At 45.5% G+C, this 22003-nt stretch overlaps 1 protein-coding gene across 8 annotated transcripts in view; it reads right to left on the bottom strand.

The window, feature by feature from the left end:
- CEP126 (centrosomal protein 126) overlaps positions 1-22003 on the bottom strand; it is a 103535-nt gene that overhangs the window by 2543 nt on the left and 78989 nt on the right. For 2 of the 8 annotated variants that reach the window (XR_006605931.1, XR_006605930.1), the window contains exons 9-15: positions 21254-21463; positions 16857-16921; positions 12952-13126; positions 9672-9950; positions 9155-9343; positions 2408-2504; positions 63-325 (exon numbers count right to left, since the gene is read on the bottom strand). Coding sequence is in view for 1 of the 8 variants with exons in the window: in XM_004764465.3 (XP_004764522.1) it covers positions 13064-13126; positions 16857-16921; positions 21254-21463 (338 nt within the window). In the remaining 7 variants the exon portion in view is untranslated. Of the gene's footprint in view, positions 1-62; positions 326-2407; positions 2505-9154; positions 9344-9647; positions 9951-12698; positions 13127-16856; positions 16922-21253; positions 21464-22003 lie in introns of those variants that run through there. The other 6 variants (XR_006605932.1, XR_006605933.1, XR_006605934.1 and 3 more) reach the window with 6 other exon arrangements.

Below are 22003 nucleotides of genomic sequence, written 5' to 3'. Positions count from 1 at the left end.
TACCGACCCCCCTCCCCCCCACACACACCGCCCAGCCTCGGTTAGAGCTGCGACCACCTTACCATCTGGGTTACTCCTGCTGTACCGCTGACCATACTCTGCTGCAACTGCTTGTAGACGAGCCCTTAAGAGCTCAAAGGCTCTACATGTACCGACAGCTGGACTGGATGGGGTCTCTGCTGGTCTGAAGCCCCAGGCACAGTGATGACTTAAGAGGTGTTCAGGACGGTCTGTTGCTTGAATGCACACATCAGTCATGTAGCTTTGAGTTGATTTCCAATAAATACAGCTTTCACTTTTCTGTAATTATTTTTTTCTTCTCTTTCTATGATGCAATTTGGAAAGCAAAGAGGCAAAATACTGTTTAATTCTCATGAACATTGGAATCATAGACGTCAGTGTTTTAACCATGGTCATTTGGGAGGTGCTTGGGTCGTCTCCATGACTCCATGAGGAGTCTGGAAGAGATGATGTGTCAAGTTCCTTTGTGCTTTCAAATTCTCTGCAAGTTATAGGCAGTGGCGTCCCTGCGTTGTGTGGGGACAAGCGGGGGCTCAGAGCACCGCACACACACCTGGCGAAGGTGCGACACCATGTGTCAGCTGCGCTGATGGCAAGCTCTCGGAGAGTTTACTGCACAAACTTCTCTTACTATTTGGACAGTATGGGGCGCCTGGGTGGCTTAGTGGGTTAAGCCTCTGCCTTCGGCTCAGGTCATGATCTCAGGGTCCTGGGATTGAGCCCCGCATGGGGCTCACTGCTCAGCAGGGAGCCTGCTTCCCCCTCTCTCTGTCTGCCTCTCTGCCTACTTGTGATTTCTGTCAAATAAATGAAATCTTAAAAATATATATATATATCTGGGGGCGCCCAGGTGGCTCAGTTGGTTAAGAGGCTGCCTTCGGCTCGGGTCATGATTCCAGGGTCCTGGGATCGAGCCCCGCATCAAGCTCTCAGCAGAGAGCCTGCTTCTCTCTCTCCCCATCTCCCTGCCACTCTGCTTACTTGTGCTCTCTCTCTAGCTGTCAAATAAACAAATAAAATATTAAAAAAAAAATATATATATATATCTGGACATTATAGTAATCTCAAGAGAAAGACATTAGGACAATGACCACATAAGCAATACGATGAGGGTAAAATACCACAGACGGACACTTAGAACCATTTGAGGTGTTTCATAAATACTTTGCAGTCATAACCCGAATTTTGGACCTAAAAGCGACAGCAGTCATGAGGCCACCCTTGACTGACCCAGTCTGCTCTCCCATGGCGCCTCCTCTGCTGAGAGCTTGGGTTGAGTCACAAGAGGAAGGAAAGCAGGGGTACGCGTTGGTCACTCATCTTCCATTCTGGAGGTATAGGAGCCCTTTCAAAAATAGTGGTGGAAATGCCTCAGATGGTGCCCCTGTGGCGTGTGGACTCAAGCTCCTCGTGGGGCTTCTGCTCTGCGGGCTGGGCTTCGGCCTCACGGGAAACCTGCAGCCCCAGGACCTAGCGGGGCCCGCTCTCCTCTCCTGCACACTTTGACCAAAGGGGACAATCTCAGACACTTTTACAGGTTGGACCTTACCTGATAAAAATGATAATGAATGCATGAAATACACAGTGTGAAAACATATAAAAATTTGTTAGGATAAAGTAAAAATTCCCTGAAATCCTACTACCATTACTGCCAATGCTCTGTGGCAGGACCACGGAATCAGGACCTGAGCTGAAGGCAGACGCTTTACCCACGGAGCCCCAGGTGTCCCCATTAAGTATTCTTTAAAAACGTGATTTTAATGATTATATAATGTATGATTGTATAAAGGCATATATGAATGTACGCAATTTAACAATGTCCTTATTGTCATGTAGAGTGTTTTGTTAAATTTTCCTATTATAACCATAAGGTTTACTACATATTGTAGTATCTTGTTATCTTTACATGATGAAATTCAGTCTTAAACTCTGAAGACTAAAAGTAGAGAGGTTTGTAGGAGAGATTGTGTAACATTATACATGTGAAATGCGTTTAAATTAGGAAGTATATTTACTTGGTGTAATTATCAATCATAGGGTACAGGGAATTTTATTTGTATTTTCAAACTTACTGTTTGAGAAAAAGTTAGATCATCTCTACTTTCAGAATGAATGATATCATGAACCATACTCTATAATGATACATTCAAATAAAAAAAATGTTTTCAGAGGCCACTGATTTTCAAACTGGGTGGCAGGCGATTAGTAAGGGAAGATACCTTATTGGCTGTAATTAGCATTTAAAAAAATTGAGATATAAGTAGAATATAACATTGTATTGTTTTAGGTGTATGACATAATGATGTCATGTATCTATGTATTATAAAATGAAGACCACAGTAAGTTTAGTTAACATTCAATTCCCCCCAAATTAAAAACAAACTACCATGAGGATCTGCCAATTCCACATCCGGGAACTCATCTGAAGTAGACAGAATGACCACCTCGGACACACCTGCACCGCACGTTCACAGTAGCTTTACCTACAAAAGCCAAGACAAGAAAACAACAAGCATTGTTTTTTTTTTTTTTTAAGTTTTTAAATTTTTTTTTAAGTTTTTAAATTTTAATTCCAGTAAGTTAACATACTGTACAGTATTAGTTCTGGTGTACAATACAGTGATTCAACACTTCCCTTCCCCACCCGCTGCACATCAAGACAGGTGCCTTTCTCCCCCACCCCCCAGGTCCCCCATCCCAGGTCCCCTCCCCGCTGGTAACCATCAGTTTGTTCTCTAGAGGGAAGAGTTTGGCTTTTTGTTTATCCCTCTTTTTTCTTTGTTTCTTTCCCTTAAGTTCCACACATGCAAATTAGGAAGTATATTTACTTTCTCTGACTTATTTTGCTTAGCATAATACCCTTTAGCTCTGTCTATGTCTTTGCAAATTGCGAGATTTCATTGATTTTGTTTATTTGAGAGAGAGACAGAGAACATGAGTGGGGGCAGATGGGGGCAAAGAGATGGAAAATCATTCCATGCTCATGGATGGGAAGAATATTGTTAAAATGTCCGACCTAGAGCAATCTATACTTTCATTGCAATCCTTATCAAAATGCCATCAACATTTTTCATGAAGTTGGAACAAACAATCCTAAAATTTTTATGGAACCAGAAGACATCCTGAATACAAGGTACTGTTGAAAAAGAAAACCAAAACTGGGGGGCTGACTTCAAGCTCTATTACAAAGCTGTGATGATCAAGACAGTATGGTACTGGCACAAAAACAGACACATAGATCAATGGAACAGAATAGGGATCCCAGAAATAGACCCTTAGCTCTATGGTCAACAAATCTTTGACAAAGCAGGAAAGTATGTCCAATGGAAAAGACAGACTCTTCATTAAATGGTGTTGGGAAAACTGGACAGGCCACATGCAGAAGAATGAAACTGGACCATTTCCTCACACCACACACAAACATAGACTCAAAATGGATGAAATGTGAGACAGGAATTCATCAAAATCCTAAAGGAGAACACAGGCAGAAACTCCTTTGAGCTCAGATGCAGCAACTTCTTCCTAGACATGTCACCAAAGGCAAAGGAAACAAAGGCAAAAATGAACTACTAAAAGTTCAAAACAAAGGGAAAAAAACACTTCATCAAGATAAAAAGCTTCTGCACAGCAAAGGAGACAGTCAACAAAACAAAGAGGCAACCCGCAGAATGGGAGAAGATATTTGCAAGTGACACTACAGACAAAGGGCTGATATCCAGGATCTATGAAGAACTCCTCACACTCAACACAATAATCACATAAAAAAATGGCCAGAAGACATGAACAGACACTTCTCCAAATGAGATAATACAAATGGCCAACAGACACATGAAGAATGCTCCACATCACCCGGCATCAGGGAAATACAAATCAAAACCACAATGAGATCCCACCTCACACCAGTCAGAATGGCTAAAATTCAACAAAGTCAGGAAACGACAGTTGCTGGGCAGGATGCAGAGAATGGGGAGCCACCTACACTGTTGGTGGGAATGCAAGCTGGTGCAGCCACTCTGGAAAACAGGATGGAAGTTCCTCAAAAAGTTGAACATAGAGCTACTCTACGACCCAGCAATTGCACTACTGGGTATTTACCCTAAAGATACAGATGGGAGGGAAAAGAAGGGGCACACACACCCCAGTGTTGATATCAGCAATGGCCACAACTGCCACACTGGAAGGAGGCGAAATGCTCTGCCACAGACGAACGGGTAAAGAAGATGTGGTTCATATACACAAGGGACTATTCCTCGGCCATCAGAAAGGATGAACACCCAGCTTCTGCAGCAACGTGGATGGGACTGGACGGGATCGTGCGGAGTGAAGCCAGTCAGGCAGAGAACAAGCATCCTACGGTGCCACTCACAGCTGGAACGGAAGAGCAGAGACCGCAGGGGAAGGAGGGAAGAGTGAAGGGGGAGAAATCAGGGAGGGAGACAAACCGTGAGAGACTCTGGACTCCGGGAACCAAACTGAGGGTCACAGAAGGGAGGGGGTGAGGGCTGGGGTCACCGGCTGACGGGCGGAAGGAGCCGCGTGAAGTGACGAGCACTGGGCGTTACACTCGGCTGCTGTGCTGCTGCACACTTCGTCTGAAGGCATTGACGTACTACAGGTCGGCTAGCGGAGTTTCAATCAAAAACATAAACCCGCGTTTTGTTTTTTTAATAAACATATAATGTATTTTTATCCCCAGGGTACAGGTCTGTGAATCACCAGGTTTACACACTTCCCAGCACTAAACCCGCGTTTTTAGAGTAGGAGCTACTGGCTCGGAGAGTGGGGCGAAGGCCATTGATTTGGAGCCACTAGAGGGCGGTGCGTCACCCCGGTTTTACAGAAATCGCAGAGCCAAGGGTTCAATAGTAACGACCTAGTTTTACAACGGATTATGGCAGATAGGAAATTGCAGCTAAGCCGATTCTCTGACTGTGGACTTCCCGTTATTTAAGGGCCTACTGGGTGGCCCAGGATGACTGAGTCGCGAGCTGAGACAGTGCAGGAAGTCACCCCGGCCACGCGCGGCCCCAGCCGCAGTCCCACTGCGCTCCCTCAGGCCTCGCGTCCTCTCCCCTCTGCCCGTAGAGCAGAATCTCCCGATTCTCCCAGCAGAGCAGAGTCCACAGCCAGTCCCTTTACAGCGAGTCCCTAGGAGGCCAAGCTCCATTTTCTTCCTCCAGCTGTGGCCTGTCCCACGGACAGGGCCTCAAAGGGCACGTGTCCTACCTGAGCACATGTGCATTCGAGGAAGGTGCTGGAGTGCGATCCCTTCCGACGCGGTCTCTGCGCTCACGGACACCCTGGGCTTCGCAGGGGCCGCAGGAAAACAGCCGCCTGGCCCGCAGAGCAAACCCCACACAGACTGCTGGGAGCGGCCGGGGCAAGGGGCAGTCATGGCCTGCCACACAGGAAAAGGCGAGGGGATTTCCAAGGGTAACCTTCGGAGAAGGTCTCCAGATCTTTCCTCTGGGAAAGCTTGGGGGATGCTAAGAACTTGAGAAACGCAGGCCTAGACCAGCTCATCCATGTTCTTCCTTTCTTCCTGAACTCACCCAAGAGTTCAAGGAGTTTGGAATCCAGTTAGCAGGTAAGCAGCGGGACACCATTAGCACGAAGGACACAGGTTGTCTAGAACATTCCACCTGGGGTCTATGAAGCTAACTCAAGTTTCAATCCGCCCTACCCACTCATGTGGTTAATTAAACAGTTCTCCATCCAAATGGCATATGCACTTTCTTGTAAAAGTTTATGATCTTGTAGATAAGCCCTAAAACCATCTAGAGACTTCTGCTCTGCCACGAGGCCGGCTGCCCATGACAAGGGGTAAGTGCGCACTAAGGTCAAACAGACCTTGGTTCACTCCCAGAGATGTCCTTTCCTGTCTCCTTGACCTTGGGCACATGACTCAGCTCTTCCGTGCAGTGTGTGCCCACAACTTGGTTCCGGGCTCACGGGGTTGCCTGGAGGAGAGGAGATCCTGCTCATGTGCAGCACTGCACAACCTCTGACAGAAGCTTCCAGAAACCACTAGCTCTCATTCCAGGGGAGGCGTCTTCATTGCAAGACAAAGTCATTTTTCCTGGCATGTAGGCTTTCCTTTCAATCGATCAGTGCACAATGGATTTTCTCCTCCTGCGAAATGGGTTGTGTTTACTTTTTGATGAGACATATGCCAGAAGCCAATGAGCGCTAGTGACCACAGGAACCCTGTGGAGGGGAAGAGAAACCCCCTGTGGAGGGGAAGAGAAACCCCCTGTGCAGAAGGCTACAGCCCAGGGGCCTCCAGGAGCCCTGAGGTTCCCTTCCCAGGGCCTCCTGTCCCCGGCACTCACCTCTGCTGCCCCAGGAGATGCACTGGCCCATCGGGCCTCATCAGGAAGCACCTGTCGCTTTTCTTTTTTTCTTTTTTTAAAATTTTATTTGACACAGAGATCACAAGTAGGCAGAGAGGCAGGCAGAGAGAGAGGAGGAAGCAGGCTCCCTGCAGAGTAGAGAGCCCGATGTGGAGCTTGATCTCAGGACCCCGAGATCATGACCTGAGCCGAAGGCAGAGGCTTAACCCACTGACCCACCCAGGTGCCCCACCTGTCGCTTTTCTGCAATATCCCTCACCTTGACTTGGAATTTGGCTTTCAAATAGATGACCTCAATGGTTAATTCTATATAATGCATTTTAAAGTGGCATATATGTACATAAGTGCTTAATACATTATTAAGAAATTATGAAGTATATGTTTTAAGGTTTTATAGAATTATAGAGGTATTTGTTCTAAACCCAAAACTGGGACATCCAGTACAACAAAAGATTTTAGATATTTCAAAAGTTTTTAAAAACTTTTTTTTTTTTTTTTTTTTTTTAAGAGAGAGACAGGGGAGAAGGAGAAAGAAAGAATCATAAGCAGACTCCACACCTAGTGCGAAGCCTGGCTTGGGGCTCCAGCCCATGACCCTGAGATCATGACCTGAGCCAAAATCTAGAGTTGGACACTCTATGGACTGAGCCACACAGGCGCCTGGTCACTGTTTCTTCCGAAGTGATCTGCAACCTGCGGAAGCCTCATCATCATCTGCAGAGGCTGTATTTCTGTCCCAGCTTTCCATGCTGTTAACATCTCATACAACCACGGGCATCAAAACTCGGACACAAACATTTTTGGAAGACTATTAACTAAGTAAAGAAAGCAGCAGTTCTGTCATTACTCTGTCACATTGTACTGGACGTCCTCTGGTCTCTCCTCATCCGCAACAGTTCTGGTCTTATTCCTTTTCTTTCATGGCCTTGATGCTTCTAGAAGGTACCGGTGGGGCATTCTGTGGAATATCCCTTGAGTTTGTGTGATGCTTTTCCCCCGACTGAAGTGAAGTCATACCCGCTTCACTGCATGATATCAGGGGTCACAGTAGGATTTCAAAATGTTTTCTTATGGTAATCATGACCTAGACTGTTTACTTATGGGTGAGATCTGCCAGGTCCCCTTAGCGTAAAAGGACTTTTTCTCCTTGTCATTAAATATTTTGGGGGACTTACTTTGAGGTGATGTAGATGTCCTGTTTCTCCTCCAAGATAATTTTGACATCCGCTTGCAGGTCTTGTTTGCAACAACTGTGTGGCCAACAGTGATTCTTCCGTGTCCTCATCCCTTCCATATGTACTGGGTCCCTTGTGTAAAGAAGTCATTCCTTCCTCCCCTTCTACTTATGGGATCATTTATTTGTACCAGTATGGACTTCTTTCTGGTTTATTCTTTGGCCTGTAATCTGATATCACACCTGATTTTGTTTCTGCTGGGATCACTATTGGATTATCCCTGCAGACAGGTGGGACATTTGAAATGTCCTGCTTCTATTGATTTCATTTAGTGCATCCTTACTCCAAGCCCATGTTGTATTCTCTCTGCACAGTCCTGGAATCAGTCACTTCCCCCACAACCTGGGTTCTCTTCATTAGGGAACTAGGGCTGAGTGCCCAGTCCTCTCAGGGCGCAGAGTGAGGAGGCCCCTGTGTGCACAAGGTCTGTGTGTGTGTTTAGACCTGTCCCCATGCTCATGTTCATGCTGGTGGCTTAGTCCTAGCAGTGCCCCTTTCTGGAAAGGGCAGAACCGGCAGGAGACGCAGGGCGCAGGCTGCTGGGGCAGTGGACACGCAAGGCTCCTGGCCTCGACCAGGCCTACACCATGTGCACCACTGAGAGGAAATTCATCTCCCTGCAAATCTGAGAAAACTTACCATCTCAATTGGAAAGAGGTCCCTTTTTCCTAATATGTATAAGTCAGCGTAGACAAGGCATTTTTCTTCCTTGTCTATATGTGAATCACATTGTCACTAGTTTTCGCTTCTATAGATATTCTCTTCCCGCTTTAATTCCCAACAATTTCTACGTACCTTTGTCATTGTCAGTGGCCCCTCCCGGCTCCGCTAAGGTCCCAGTGCCCCTCTCTGGAGGAGTTATGGCCAGTGCTGAGCCGGGATTTGGGTCACCCCACAGGTTTACGAAACGATGGTGTCCTAATGTACAAGTACTAGAAAAATAGACTTGTCCTGCTTTTTAAGCTCACCAGAGAGGTGTGTTTGCTCAGACTCGACCAGAGTTCAACTATTTTAAATAAAGCTTTGCTTATAGAGACATTCTCGGGGACACAGATAAAAGGTAAGAGGGACTATCAGCTGTGGTGTGGGCTTGGCACGTGGTCTGATGCTGAGTATAGCGATGGTAACACCTAAGTACAAATCCTTGCTTTAAAAAAAAAAAAGCTGAGTTGTAATCCAAGGTGCTTGGAAGGCTCCACAGAAATCATGGCATAGCCCTTGGGCCTGCTTCGACCACTGGAATGTCATTTTATAAATAATATCCCAATTCACAAAACTGTACCTTGATGCGTAAATTAATGCCCCGAATATTTACTAGTAGAGGTGTGCAGCTTTCTGTTTTTTAAAACCTGAGTTTTTAACTTTTCTCTTAGCTTTAACTTTTCCTAAGTCCTATGCTTCTCCTCCCCAAATAGGAAAGTACAAAATGTTTCCTGTTGTCGTCCTTTTTTCATTTCCTTTTCCCTTCTCCCTAACTGGTCCTATAGTTCCCACTTCCCCCAGAAAGCATGGCAGAAAGAACACGGGGGCTGCAGCCAGACGGACCTGGGTGTGCACTGCGATGCCGCAACATGACCCTGAGGGGCGGGCCGGTGGGGGGCGGGCTCATCTCTGAGCCTCTGCGCTCCTCTGTCAACGGCGACGAACACGTGGCTCTTGGGCTGTCGGTTGGGGTGAAGTAACAGCACGTGCCCTATGTGGCAGGGTGTGGTCCCTCACCTCCCAGGCCAGGCTCTGCAAACCAGAAGTGAGCAGGGTCATTAAAAGGCCACAAGAATTGTCTCCCTTAAATCTTGCAATTTCTAACTTTGATTCATTACCTTCTAATGTAAAAACAAAATTTTTTTTTTGTAGTCCCAAAGTGCCAACCGTTCGATTTGGAAGACAGTGTGATCCCAGGGTCACAGGAGGGCCTCCCTCTGCCACACAGAGAGCTAACCTTGGCTCTGATGCTGCCACCAAGGGCCCTTTGCGGGGCTGAGGTAACTTTGGGACTATATATTATACCAAAATGGATAATTAAAAAAAGCCCAAATACCATTTTTTGGTAAAATGCCCTCACAAGTTACTGCAAGAGGTTTCATCAACAGACATTTCTAGTTCACGTCTACTTCCATCACTGCAGCTGCTCCCGGCACTGGGGCTCCAGGAGGGACGAGGGTGTGCTCTACCCCAGGGAGCAGCGCCAGGTCTCCTGCACCTGAGCGCAGAGCTGGCTCTCCCCGGAGGCCTGCCTGGACCTCGCTGCTCTCCAAACCCAGGTTGGGACACCACTTCAGGAGCAGTCCAGTGGCTCGCTTGCTTTCCTGGGAACAGTGCTGACAGACAGGTGCGTCCAGTACTAGAGAGAGAGCAGAGAAGTCACTTAGTCCCTGTGGCTGCTAGTCCTGTCCCCACTCTCCTCCTGGAAATGTGAAGCAGCAGCGGACACACAGCTGCCCAAACCTTGCAGCTACACACTGGGCTGGCATGTCAGAAAATGACCCAATTTGGTGAGGCCTGCCTGAGTTCTCCCCGAACCACCGGCCTCAATCCTTGTGTCACTTTCCTCAGTACCATTCTACTCAAAAAGGTAAAATTCCCATTTTGGAAATGCCCATTTTATAATTCCATTAAAAATTCAGATGTGAGAGCGTAGTTATAAGTCCTAATTTTTTAGCATCTGTATTTCAAGTTCCTTATTTGAAATTCCTTTCTAGATAATTGGGGCACTTACCAGGATGGTGTTTCGCACCCTGCTTCCTCCCTGTCTCCTGGTTCTGTCTCATCTAGACCTGGGAGGCTCTTCTCTCCTTTTCATTCTCTAGAGCGATATCCATTTTGCTAACTCAGAAGCTTTTTTTCCGAAATTCAGAATCGCATTCATCTCCCACACGTGTCTCCTCCATCAGACTGTATCAGTCAGGACAACACAGCCGCTGTTAAGAATCGTGGGACTAGGGGATACAAGAATGACATCTTATCCCTATGGGAGGAGCTGGAGAAGGATGGTCTGCGAGGGGACAACAGAGGTGCAGACTCCAGAGCCTGCATCAGTGAGGAGGAGGGGGCTTGGGTAACGAAGTCCCCATGGGTATCAGCCGATGCCTGTGGTGGCCGGACAGTGGGGGGTGCTGCTGAGGTCAGTGGGCTGTGGCTAGAAGATGCTGTGGAGCGAAGAAGCTGGGTGCCCTGTGTCAGTCTGTCCCCTCCTCCGTGGGCTTTTCGGTACTCAGGGCGGACTCTGAGAGTGCAGCAACACCCCCGCAGGATCAGTCCTGAACTCCAAACCCAGAAAGCAGGGAATGGGAAGAGCCTGTATCTGTTGCTGGTGAGGAGGGAAGCCAGAATCGCTCCTGGCGGAGCCCCACGGAGCTCTTCCTGCTCTCCTGGCCACCAGTACCGGTCAGTCACATGTACGGCCACCTCTGCAGTGGATGGGAGGCGAGGCGGGTCCAGAAAGACACTGTCCGCAGCATGGTCGCTGCCCTTGGGTCGTCCCCAAGTCTGCCGGCCGGAGAGGGCGCCCAGACTGGATTCGATCCCCAACCCCATTACTTGTTTGCATTACTGCTTCTAGACCATGTTTCTTACCCTTGGCTTCTCATTATAATTTGTCTGGGGAGCTTTAAAAAATCTCAATGCTCAAATCGCCCCCCGGGGTAACCCAGACGTCAAGATTTTTTTAAAGTTCCTCATGTGATTTCAATATGCGGCCAAGGTTATGTTCCAGAACTTTGTGGTTCCACATGGGTCCAGGGAGCAGCAGCCCTGGTATGGTCTCGGTCCCACCCTGGACCTCTCAGAGTAGGAAATGCATTTTGCCACCAGCCATGGGTGACAGGAAGCCCTGTTCCAATCCTCTGTTCGCTTTCTTTTCCTCCCAACACCCCCGCCAGCTCCCCAGTCGTAAGAGAACAGCCTACTTTCCTGCCCTCTGGCCGCTCTGTTCCCCTGCAGCTGCCAGGGCTGGCTCCCCTCCCTTCAGTCGTCAGACACTGTCTCCGTCCACCCCAGCGGGCTCACGTCTACCCTGGTACTCCGCCCCGCCCACGCTCTGCTTTCCGTTCACCATGCCTTCTAACCTTCCGGTGGCGGCTGCTTATGTTGGAAATCTGTATTCCCGACTAAAATGTAAGTCCATGATAGAAGAAAATAATTACTTTTGTTTTTACTGTCTCCCTAATACACGGAGCAGCACCTAGCACATAGTTGGGGCTTGATAAATCGCACAGTTGAATATTCCTTTCCTTCATTATTTTGGTCTGCCGCTGTGTCCCCCACTTTACTTCCTCATGGGACAGACACCAGTGACAACCGTTAGCTGCTAGGAGCACTTTATCTAGAAGAGGGATACATACACAGAAATAATTGTGGTTCAGAATGCAAAGGACATAATTTATACAAAGGTGGCAGAGAATTATTAGGAAACATTAGAGGACGTTCAACCTGAGTAGAATTTAAAAGAACGAGTAAACGTGGTTCAGGCAGATGTCAGTGGAGGCTGACGAAGGCATTCCGAGCTAGGGGGGCAGTGTGCAGTTGGGCAGAGAGGCATGGGACAGCAGGCTGGGGGTCTGCAAGGGGTCTGAGCATTAGTGTAAGCAGGGAGGACTCAGGATACAGAGAGCCTTATACGCACGGTCCCTCTAGCAGCCAAAGGGAGAGAGCTGAAAACTTTTAAAACAGGAGCCCAATGCGGGGCATGAACTCACGACCCTGAGATCAAGACTTGAGCTGAGACCAAGAGTCAGCCATTCAGCCGACTGAGCCCCCCGGGCGCCCCTAAGATGGGATTGATACGACAGATTTTACTCTGCCAGTCTACCACACTTAGAAATGCCATCTGTCAGCTTTCGCGGACTGTCTAGATGAGAGCCTGAAGTAGAAATCGGTGAGGGGAAGTAAAAAGATATATGAGATTATCATAATTCCACAAAAAAACTTCTAAAATCATAGAAGGAGTTTCATGATTATACAAGGAGTTTCTTTTGGTTTTCGTTAAGTAATACCCTTTGGTAATACCCCCAAGTACAGAGATCCTTCCAAGTCTTAGATGGCTTTACTGTTTATATGGGGTATTATTAATCATGAACTTTTTACACCACTGTACCAAAATTTAATGGAATTTATTAGGAATTTCAGAAAAACAAAGCTTCACAACTATAGCTAATACATAATTTGAATAACAAAATACCCTGTTTTATTTTCAAATATAATGAATGTGTTTTCAGTAGCAGGCTCACTAAAAACAATGAAGCATTTCCCTTCACTAAAAATGTATTATCAATAAAATACATAATAACCTTGTAGCATAAATGTAAACTAGTCAATTTATCTCCATTACTCATGTGATGATTTACCTTTATCTTATGGTTGTAGTATTTAAATCCTTAACAAATGCGGAAATCTATGCTCTATTTACAGGCCATTGTCAATGGCCGCGAGAACAGTCATGCTTGCCGCTGCGGTCCATCAGTACTTCCTCTGCAGCCTGGATCCGACCCCCGGGGACAGGCTGCCTCTCGACCGGCTGTTCTGCAACACAAAGAGCACGGGGTCACTGCACGCCAGCACTTACGGGCTTTTCCGCGGGCCTCTCTTCACAGCTCACAGACTGCGGCCTGACACGGAAGGGTACTTCGGTCCCTGTAAGGATCCCATGAGTCCCAGCGGTGGAAGGCAGCATCCTCACTGCAAGAACTCATCATCTCCACTCTTTCTGTCAGTGGAAGTGTGCTTAGGAGCTGCCCTTGTCATCATCTGCCGTATAAGCAGTCAGAAGGGGCAGTTTTCTGCTCTAGGAGAGGCAGCGGCGGCTCACAGAACACCCCAGGATGCTGCGGGGCTAACGCTGGGAACCCCAAAGCAGGACTAAGACACGTGCCGCAGGAGGGAAGAGCCCTGGGTGCGGCTGAGGCTCACTTAGTGCCCTTAGGGCGGTCTACTGTCTGGGATGGGGGACCATTCAAAGCCTGGATGAGACACACACTGGGAAATCTGGAGGACGATGGTGGCATCAGCTGGAGTAAGAATTACAAAAGGGAGAAGAGATTTGGGGGGGAACAGGGGAAAGGGCCAATCCTGGCTCTGCCCCTGAACATTTCTCAGACTTGAGAGAATTACTTGATGTCCCTCACTTAGAAGATTACACAAGAGCGTGTGTGTGTGAAACCATCTGGCAACAATAAGGTCCACTTGCCACCAAAGAGTATTAATTAATGTGCATTAATGTACATTAAGTTGTAAACTTTGCCCAGTTTGTGCACTTTCCAGAGAGATGTATGATCTTTGAGAATTAAACATAAATTCTCAAATCTTAAACCAACATTTGAGTTTTCTATATTGGGGCATCTGGTAGATTTCTCACATAATTAGTGTTGCTCTGTTGAGTAATTCAGTTCCTGAGTTAACTATATAATGCTTGTAAATTATAAAGCTGGACACATATGACATACATTATCATTTGAAAAGAAATTCTTTTAAGTTCATAGGGGTATGAAAACATTGGAGTGGAAATGTAAAATAAAATAAGAAACATTAATAAAAACCTTACCTGCAACATCTCCAAACCAACAAATATTCCTGAACTGATATTTCTGCCATTATATGGGGAGAACTGGGCTATGGCACTAGTGTCTTGGTAAAAACGAGTAGCTTTGGTGGTCTCTTGCGTCATGCACACAAAGTTTTGGAACATGATTACATAGTGCCTTTCTAGAACATACATATTAAATAATTTTACTTATTTGAAATTGTGACGGAGAGACAGGAACACATTTTGAAAGCTTTCCAAAGGCCAGGGGATTAGGACTAAAGACTACACTTATCGTGATGAAAACAAAAGACCGAAGACTAGCTAAGCCCATTCACTTTATTCCTGGGGGAGGCACGAAGCACATATTATGCATGCTTCACACATAACTCCAAATGCTTGGACATCTGTCTTCTGGACTCAAAATAAATTAAAAGCAGCTAAATAGAACACCTGAAGCCAAGATAGAGGTAGAATCAAGCAGGTGATAAAAATAGCTCTGAGAACACAAACTTTGAAACTATGCGTCCACCATAAACGTGAAGCTGTATGTACTGAGAAAACCATGGGGAGCCTCCGCGTCATGGACAGCCAGCGAGGCCCCGGGCTCAGCCTCTGGAGAGGCGTCCGTGCGCAGGGAAGGTGGAGAGGGAGCACAGCAGACATCCACCGCGGCCTCTAACCCGGCTGCGTCCAGCACTGGAGGAGTAAAGCAGCCACAGAAGACACTTTCTCTTCCGGCTGGAGAATCTGAGTCTGAGTGTGCGTCAGTGTTCCGCCCCGTGGGAGGTGCTGCTGTGGTCATGCCGGAGCGTCTGTTCTTAGGAGAACAGGGATGCTTAAGGGTTGGTGGGGAAATAGCGTCATGTCTGTACCTGACTTCCGGACAGCTCACGGAGGGGTGTGTGTGTGTGTGTGTGTACACGTGTGTGTGTGTGTGTGTGTGAGTCTCTCTCCCATCCTGTCCTCTTCCATTTCTTCTACCCTTCCATCCATCCATCCACCCGTCCTTCCATCTGTCGGATACGCAAGTATGACAAAATGTCAACAATCGGTGAATCCAATTGAAAAGTAAAAATTAAAAATAGTAGAAAAAGGGCAAATAAATGTTGCGATCCCCCTGCAGAACACGCAAATGAAGTAATTCTGATGGGGGAGGGGTGGATGCTTTTCACGGCAGCTGTTCAAACAAGCAGTTAACGTCTGTGATTATAGACCATTTCTCCTGAAAAAATGGAAGGTCTCTGACCTAGGTCAGTGATGACGAAGTAAGAAGAGGGACACGTCTGGAGATGAAGGGACTGAAAGAAGCTCAGGGTTACCAACCGTCCTAGCGGGTGTGAGAGATCGGAGAGAAACGAGTCCGGCCTGTCAGCGGTCGCTCGTCTACACTAGGAGCCCTCCAGGCATTAGCCGAGGCTTCTGTGCAACACCGCAGAGCACCGGCGCACCCGCGGATGCTCTGGGGACTCCGAGACCTCCCTCTCTTCACTCGGCAGTGTCTATAGCCGGCCGCCAGCTGTCAGGGGTCACACACTGTCTGCAGGTTGAGCGGCGTGGAGAGAAGTGATCTCCCTCACCGCAGGCGTACTCTGGCTCAGGTGAGGTGACAACCACTTATGCTATGAACAACAAAACTGTCACACATTCAAACACACAAAAATTGTCGCTTCAAGAATTACTGAAGTGGCTGAATCGACAGAGGTGAGAAATTGAGCAAAACGCCAGCTGACATGTGAAGAGCAACCGTGTCCACAACTGTCAGGGGTCGAAGTGACAGATGCACAGGCGCTGTGTGTACCACTCAGGGCAGCAGAAAGGCCACTTCTGAGAACCATTTGCCCACAGGGAAAGAAAAAGCGTCAGAAGGCAGGGGCAGCCTCTTTCTTATTACTTACAGCCGTATCTAGGACATAAGCAAAAATCTAAAACGTGGTAAGAAATGTATCCCTTTGTTTATGTGACAGAAAATAACAGGGAAGGAAGCAGACTTGCATAATCTCACTTTTCCCTCCAGACTTCAGAACTGAGCGAGCACCCAGTTAATCCCCTAACCAACGTCTCCTTGCTGAACACCTATCTTGAGGATCCTGACATTACAGAAAGCATCGGAGTCTCAGATGCCCTTTCCAGAGACCTGGTCACCTCTGGCCACTACGATCTCTTCCTTCTGTGATTTCCTGAGGCCGTGCCACCCACACATAGTCTCAAGTCACATTACAGTGACCAGTGTACACTCTCCACGGGTTCTTTCTCCCTGTTAGCCTGAAAATTCCTTAATGCAATAAATTACCATTTATATGTGTATATTTACACATATAAATGTTGTTAAGGCAAAAAATAAACTTCCAAATAGCAATGTCTAGTTTTGAACTTCGAAGACATGAAAGGGACGGAAGCAAGGGTGGAAACCTTACCAAGGTAGAATTCTTAGTAATTTTCCAGCGAGGCTACACATCCAAAATTATCTGGAGAGTAGTACACTGATCCCTGTTGCTGTTCCCATGAATGATGGAATATTCCAGATGTAAAAAAAAACTTTGTATTTTGATCTTTGTAAATGAGAAGATATTTGCTGATTCTAACAAAACATGTCATAATTGAAAGTTAACTGAGGTGGAAAACTTGCTAAAAGCTAATCTCGAGAAAAATTAATTTCAATACACGCTGCTTACACAAGAAATCATGACATTTCCTAAAATGAGGGAAAAAAAAGCTTCTTCAAATGCTTACCAGAAGTGGTATTATTTGTAAGGTATTTCTCATGGATGGATTCTTGCAAATGGCTTCTTGTACATCTGAAAGAATTATGCCATGACACAAAAGTAATTTAGTTATGTATATTGACCAAGAAGAACCACTAAAGAATCAGAAATTAAATTCTGGTATAACAAAATACTAAAACTGAGTTAAGAATCTTTTCTATTGTGTCCAGAAATGGTGTTTACACTATATTAGGTAGGAAACAGAAGTAGTTTGGTTAAAAACCAGGACATAAAACTTAGGTTGATAAAAAGGAATTCCTAGGGACGCCTGGGTGGCTCAGTGTGTTAAAGCCTCTGCCTTTGGCTCAGGTCACGATCTCAGGATCCTGGGATCGAGTCCCCGCATTGGGGGCTCTGCTCAGCGGGGAGCCTGCTTCCTCCTCTCTCTGCCTGCTTCTCTGCCTACTTGTGATCTCTGTCAAATAAATAAATAAGATCTTTAAAAAAAAAAAAGGAATTCCTAATATTTTGACCATTCTATAACAATCTTTATACAAATACTGGGTTTTCTTTTCTTTTCCATTTGTCTTTCTTCTTCTTTTTCTTTAAACCAAAAGGAAATTCCCTTCTTAGAGCTGCCAGGAAAGCTATCTGTTCTCATCGTTGTCACATCTGTCTTGTATCTCTGACAAGTTTTATGCAAGAGACTTTTGTTCCCCGACCTTCAACAGACAGTGGGAGATTTCTGAGGCTCTGGGCCCAGCCGGTTCTGCCTCCTGCCCACAGAGTAGAAGCTTTTTTCCTCCCCCTTCCCCTCCCCCCAGCAGTCTCGCTGCCTCTGTCCCAGGACCCCACAGCCTCCATTCTGTAGAAGGTTCTGCAGCCGGCTTCAGGGCCTTCCCATGGCTGTGGCTGTTCTCTGCTCCCGCACTGCTGAGCCATTTCTCTGGTCTCCTGTTCTGCGCTCTAGTTCTCTCATGAAAAACATGGAGGGTCAAGAAGAATCTGTGAGTAGGTATGAATTCATCTTGTCTGTGGCTCCCATTCTCAGAGCAGTTCAAATTTATACTTCAACACTTCGTTAAAAATTTAAGCAGAATTCCTAATATCAGCTTGTATGGAATGTGGCATTTCTTTCTTCCATATTCTGCCACAGGTGAGCTAACGGTTGTGTCCTCTTTCTAAAATAAGTGAATGTTTTGTAATTTTCATTATGATATTTTCTCTGAACCACAGTTTATTTAGAAATATGGCACCTGGGTGGCTCAGTGGGTTAAAGCCTCTGCCTTCAGCTTGGGTCATGATCTCAGGGTCCTGGGATCAAGCCCCGAGTCAGGCTCTCTGCTTGGCGGGGAGCCTGCTTCCCCCTCCCCCTCTGCCTGCCTCTCAGCCTACTTATGATCTCTGTCAGATAAATAAAATCTTTAAAAAGAAAAAAAAGAAATATGTTCCTTTTTTTTTTTTTTTTTAAAGATTTTGAGAGAGAGAGCACAAGCGGGTTGGAGGAGGAGAGGGACACACAGATTCTATGCTGAACAGAGAGCTGGACGTGGGGCTCAATTCTATGATCCTGAGATCACGACCTAAGACAAAATCAAGAGTTGGGCCCCTAACTAACTGAGCCACCCAGGCACCCCTAGAAATTTGCTTCTTAATGGTTATCTTTTTGTTACTCATTTTTAGCTAAATTGCATTGTGGTCAGAGTCTGTGCGTAACTCCAATCCTTTGTAATGCTTCACGCTTGTTTTATGATATAATATGTGGCTCATTTTAATAAATCATCCATGTATACTTGCAAAGAATGTGTCCCTTTAATCATGTTCGGAACCCTGGTTGATTCCTACACATCTATTGATTTACTTTGTCTGTTTGTTCCATCAGTTACTAGCAGTGCAGAAAAAGGAATCTCCCACCATGGCCAAAACACATTTTATATATTTTGAGGCATGTTCCTAAATGCATATAAATGAAAATGTTTTATATATTTCTCCTAAATTAAAGCTTCAATCATCATGATCTTTTTTATGTCTACTAATGTTTTCTGTGTCATAGTCAATTTCATCTGATAATAATACATTAAAATAAGTTTTCTTTTGGTTAGAATTTGCTTGGTACATATTTTTCAACTTTTTATTTTTGGCTCTTCTATACCTGTATGTTTTAAATACATAGTTTATAAACAAAATATGGTTGTGTCATAAAAGCATAGATTTTAAAAAGATCTTTTAACATATAATCCACACATTCCTTGTAAGTACATGTGTACTCGACATTTTATAGCACCGCATTTGTACCCGTTTCTGTGTCTTCTATGTTCATTTTTCTCTCCATTTTTGTCTTATTTTGAATCAATTTAAGATATGTGTGTGTGTGTGTGCGTGTGTTTGTGTATTTGTATGCCACTTTTCTTCTTTACCAGTTTGGAAATTGTATACTTTATTCTGGTCCTTTCATTGTGACCCTTGTAACTACCAGAAGCAGACTTCCTTTACCAATATCTGAAGTTAATCTGACCCAGAGAGTATAACGCTATGTGAAATAAGTCAGCGAGAGAAGGACAAAGGGTGTACAATTTCACTCATATGTAGAATTTAAGAAACAAAGCAAATGAGCAAAGAAAAAAAAAGGCAAACCAAGAAACAGACTGAACTGTGGAAGACAGCTGACGGTCATGGGAGGGGCGGAGGGCGGAAGGAGAGGGGAACGGGAACGTACTTCTAGTGATGAGCACTGAGCTATACACACAGTGTGGCATCACTGTGTTGTAAGCCTGCGACAAATGCAACACTGTATGTTGGTTACACCTGAATAAAAAAAGTTAAACGGTACCGAATTCCTTAAGCAGCAGCAGCCTACTACACTTTTTTTTTTTTAAAGATTTTATTTATTTATTTGAGAGAGAGACAGTGAGAGAGAGCATGAGCAAGGAGGTCAGAGAGCGAAGCAGACTCCCCATGGAGCTGGGAGCCTGATGTGGGACTCGATCCCGGGACTCCGGGATCATGACCTGAGCCGAAGGCAGTTGTCCAACCAACTGAGCCACCCAGGCATCCCAGCCTACTACACTTTAACACCGTTTATGTTCTCCCAGCTTACACACTACTTCTAACAGGTATTTTAAGGCTAACATTATTGTCTTTGAAACACACACTACTTTATTAATTTTTGTTTTATATAATGTTGGTTCAAATTTCCCCCCTTGAACTGTCCATCTAAGATTACTCTTAGTTTTCTGAAACGCAGTCTTTAGAATTTCCTTTGGTAAGAATGTGGTATTAACAAACTCTCACAGAGAAAGTGCTACATCCTGCACAGACACACAGAGGGAGGTGAGAAAAGCCTGTGCGTCTTCCTCCCTCGTCTGCTCAATCCTGAAACTCAAGACGTGCGAGCCTCTTCCAGCCCTCCCTGTCCTGGTGCGCGTGTCTGTCCGCAGGCTCCAGGTCTTCGGGAGGCCCGGCTCATGTGGGGGTGGGGGTGGATCTCCTGTGAGACCACCGGCTTGAGTAGGCCCTGGGTTTTGTCACCCGTTCCTTCTTCTGTGAAGCCGTGAAGAGCAAAGCTCAATTTCACTGTGTGGGTTAAAGAAATCTCAAGGCACCAGCTAGATAGAGCATTCTCAGCTTTCTGGGCTTTATCTATATTCAGTTCCTAGTCTTAAGTATTCCTTATATTCAGGCGCCTGCGGGGCTCAGTCAGTTAAGTGTCTGACTCTTGATTTCCACTCAAGCCATGATCTCAGGGTCATGAGATCAAGCCCCACAGCTGGCTCCATGCTAAGTGTACAGTCTGCTTAAGATTATCTCTCTCCCTCTTCCTCTGTCCTTCTCCCAAAGGAATTCCTTATATTCTTAGCAGTTTATTGTTATACGTAAGATTTTTAAAAATACTTAATCTGGAATTTATGGTTGTTTTTGAAGGAGGTCAGTAAAGATACCTAGCCTGTCACGATGCTGAAATAGAAGAGAATTCATACATTCCTAGAAGACAGACAAGCCTGTCAAAGAAATTAACATCATCATAAATGACCTGAGTATGGTACACTTAAATAGTAGGGTATACCCAAATACACACACACACACACACACACACACACACATGTACAGATAAATTTTAAAGAGAGGGAGAGGATGGGGAGAGGGGGAGAGACAGGATCTCAAGCCGACTCCACACTGAGCGCGGAGCCTGATGGCGCACTCAACTTCAGGACCCTGAGATCACAGTCTGAGCTGAAATCAAGACTTAAGTGACTGAGCCACCTAGGCACCCCTGCTCAAAAATATTTTTTAACTGCTATGTATTTGATTTAAGTACCTAATAATCTGGATACATTGTGTATTTTTATTAACAATTTTTAAATTAAATTAAAGTAGTCTAAGTACAAAATATAACATTTCTTAGGAAAGGTGGTCTTCCGTACTCACAGTGGAACCTCTCATTGAGGTGACTAAGGGACTGGAGGAGCTTCTGTTCTGCGGCCGGGAGTGCACAGACGTTGAGTGGCTGGGTCTTATTTACAGCCAGATGTGGTTTCTGTAGCTGCCTGCTGTTCATGACAGCGAGAATTTCATCCTCAGGCACTGAAGCTTTCACTAGGTTTTCAGCCATCAAAAACTGAGAAGTACTATCTGAAACTACAGAAACTTTACATTAAGTATTCTTTGATCCCTTTTTGCCTTTGCGATCTTCCCACATCCTTACTTAACTGACATGAGTCTGTGTATATTCACTTCACAAATAGAAACCCAGTAAATCTTCTGTTACTTTGCATTTTATTTATTGGGATTATCTGCAGCTAGCATTTTCTCATCCCTGATTAAAAAAACAGAAATTCAAGATGATCACAGGGAGGCCGTGAACCCCCCTCGCATGTCATCTGAGCTAAAGGAAAAACACATCACATTTAGATTATGTTTGTGTTGTGTTTTTGTTATCCACTGGTAATTCAAAGAGAAGTTGAAGTAGGTTGTCTTTAGAGTAACAAGTAAGATAAGTTATGAATAAAAGGGTAAAATAAAAGGAAAACGAAGAAAAGTTAGAAAATGAGAGGATGGCCTGAACAGAACGGACTGCCTAGGAACAGACCCATGAATACAGGAGAATCTGGCCTATGACCCGAGAAGAATCCAAGTCTTTTTTTTTTAAAGATTTTATTTATTTATTTGTCAGAGAGA

The sequence above is a fragment of the Mustela putorius genome, unplaced genomic scaffold, assembly GCF_011764305.1.
Source record: "Mustela putorius furo isolate JIRA1106 unplaced genomic scaffold, ASM1176430v1.1 tig00000198_pilon_pilon_pilon, whole genome shotgun sequence".
NCBI classification, from domain to species: Eukaryota; Metazoa; Chordata; class Mammalia; order Carnivora; family Mustelidae; genus Mustela; species Mustela putorius.
The sequence above is the reverse complement of the archived record's forward strand: the minus strand, read 5'-3'. Positions and strand labels throughout refer to the sequence as shown.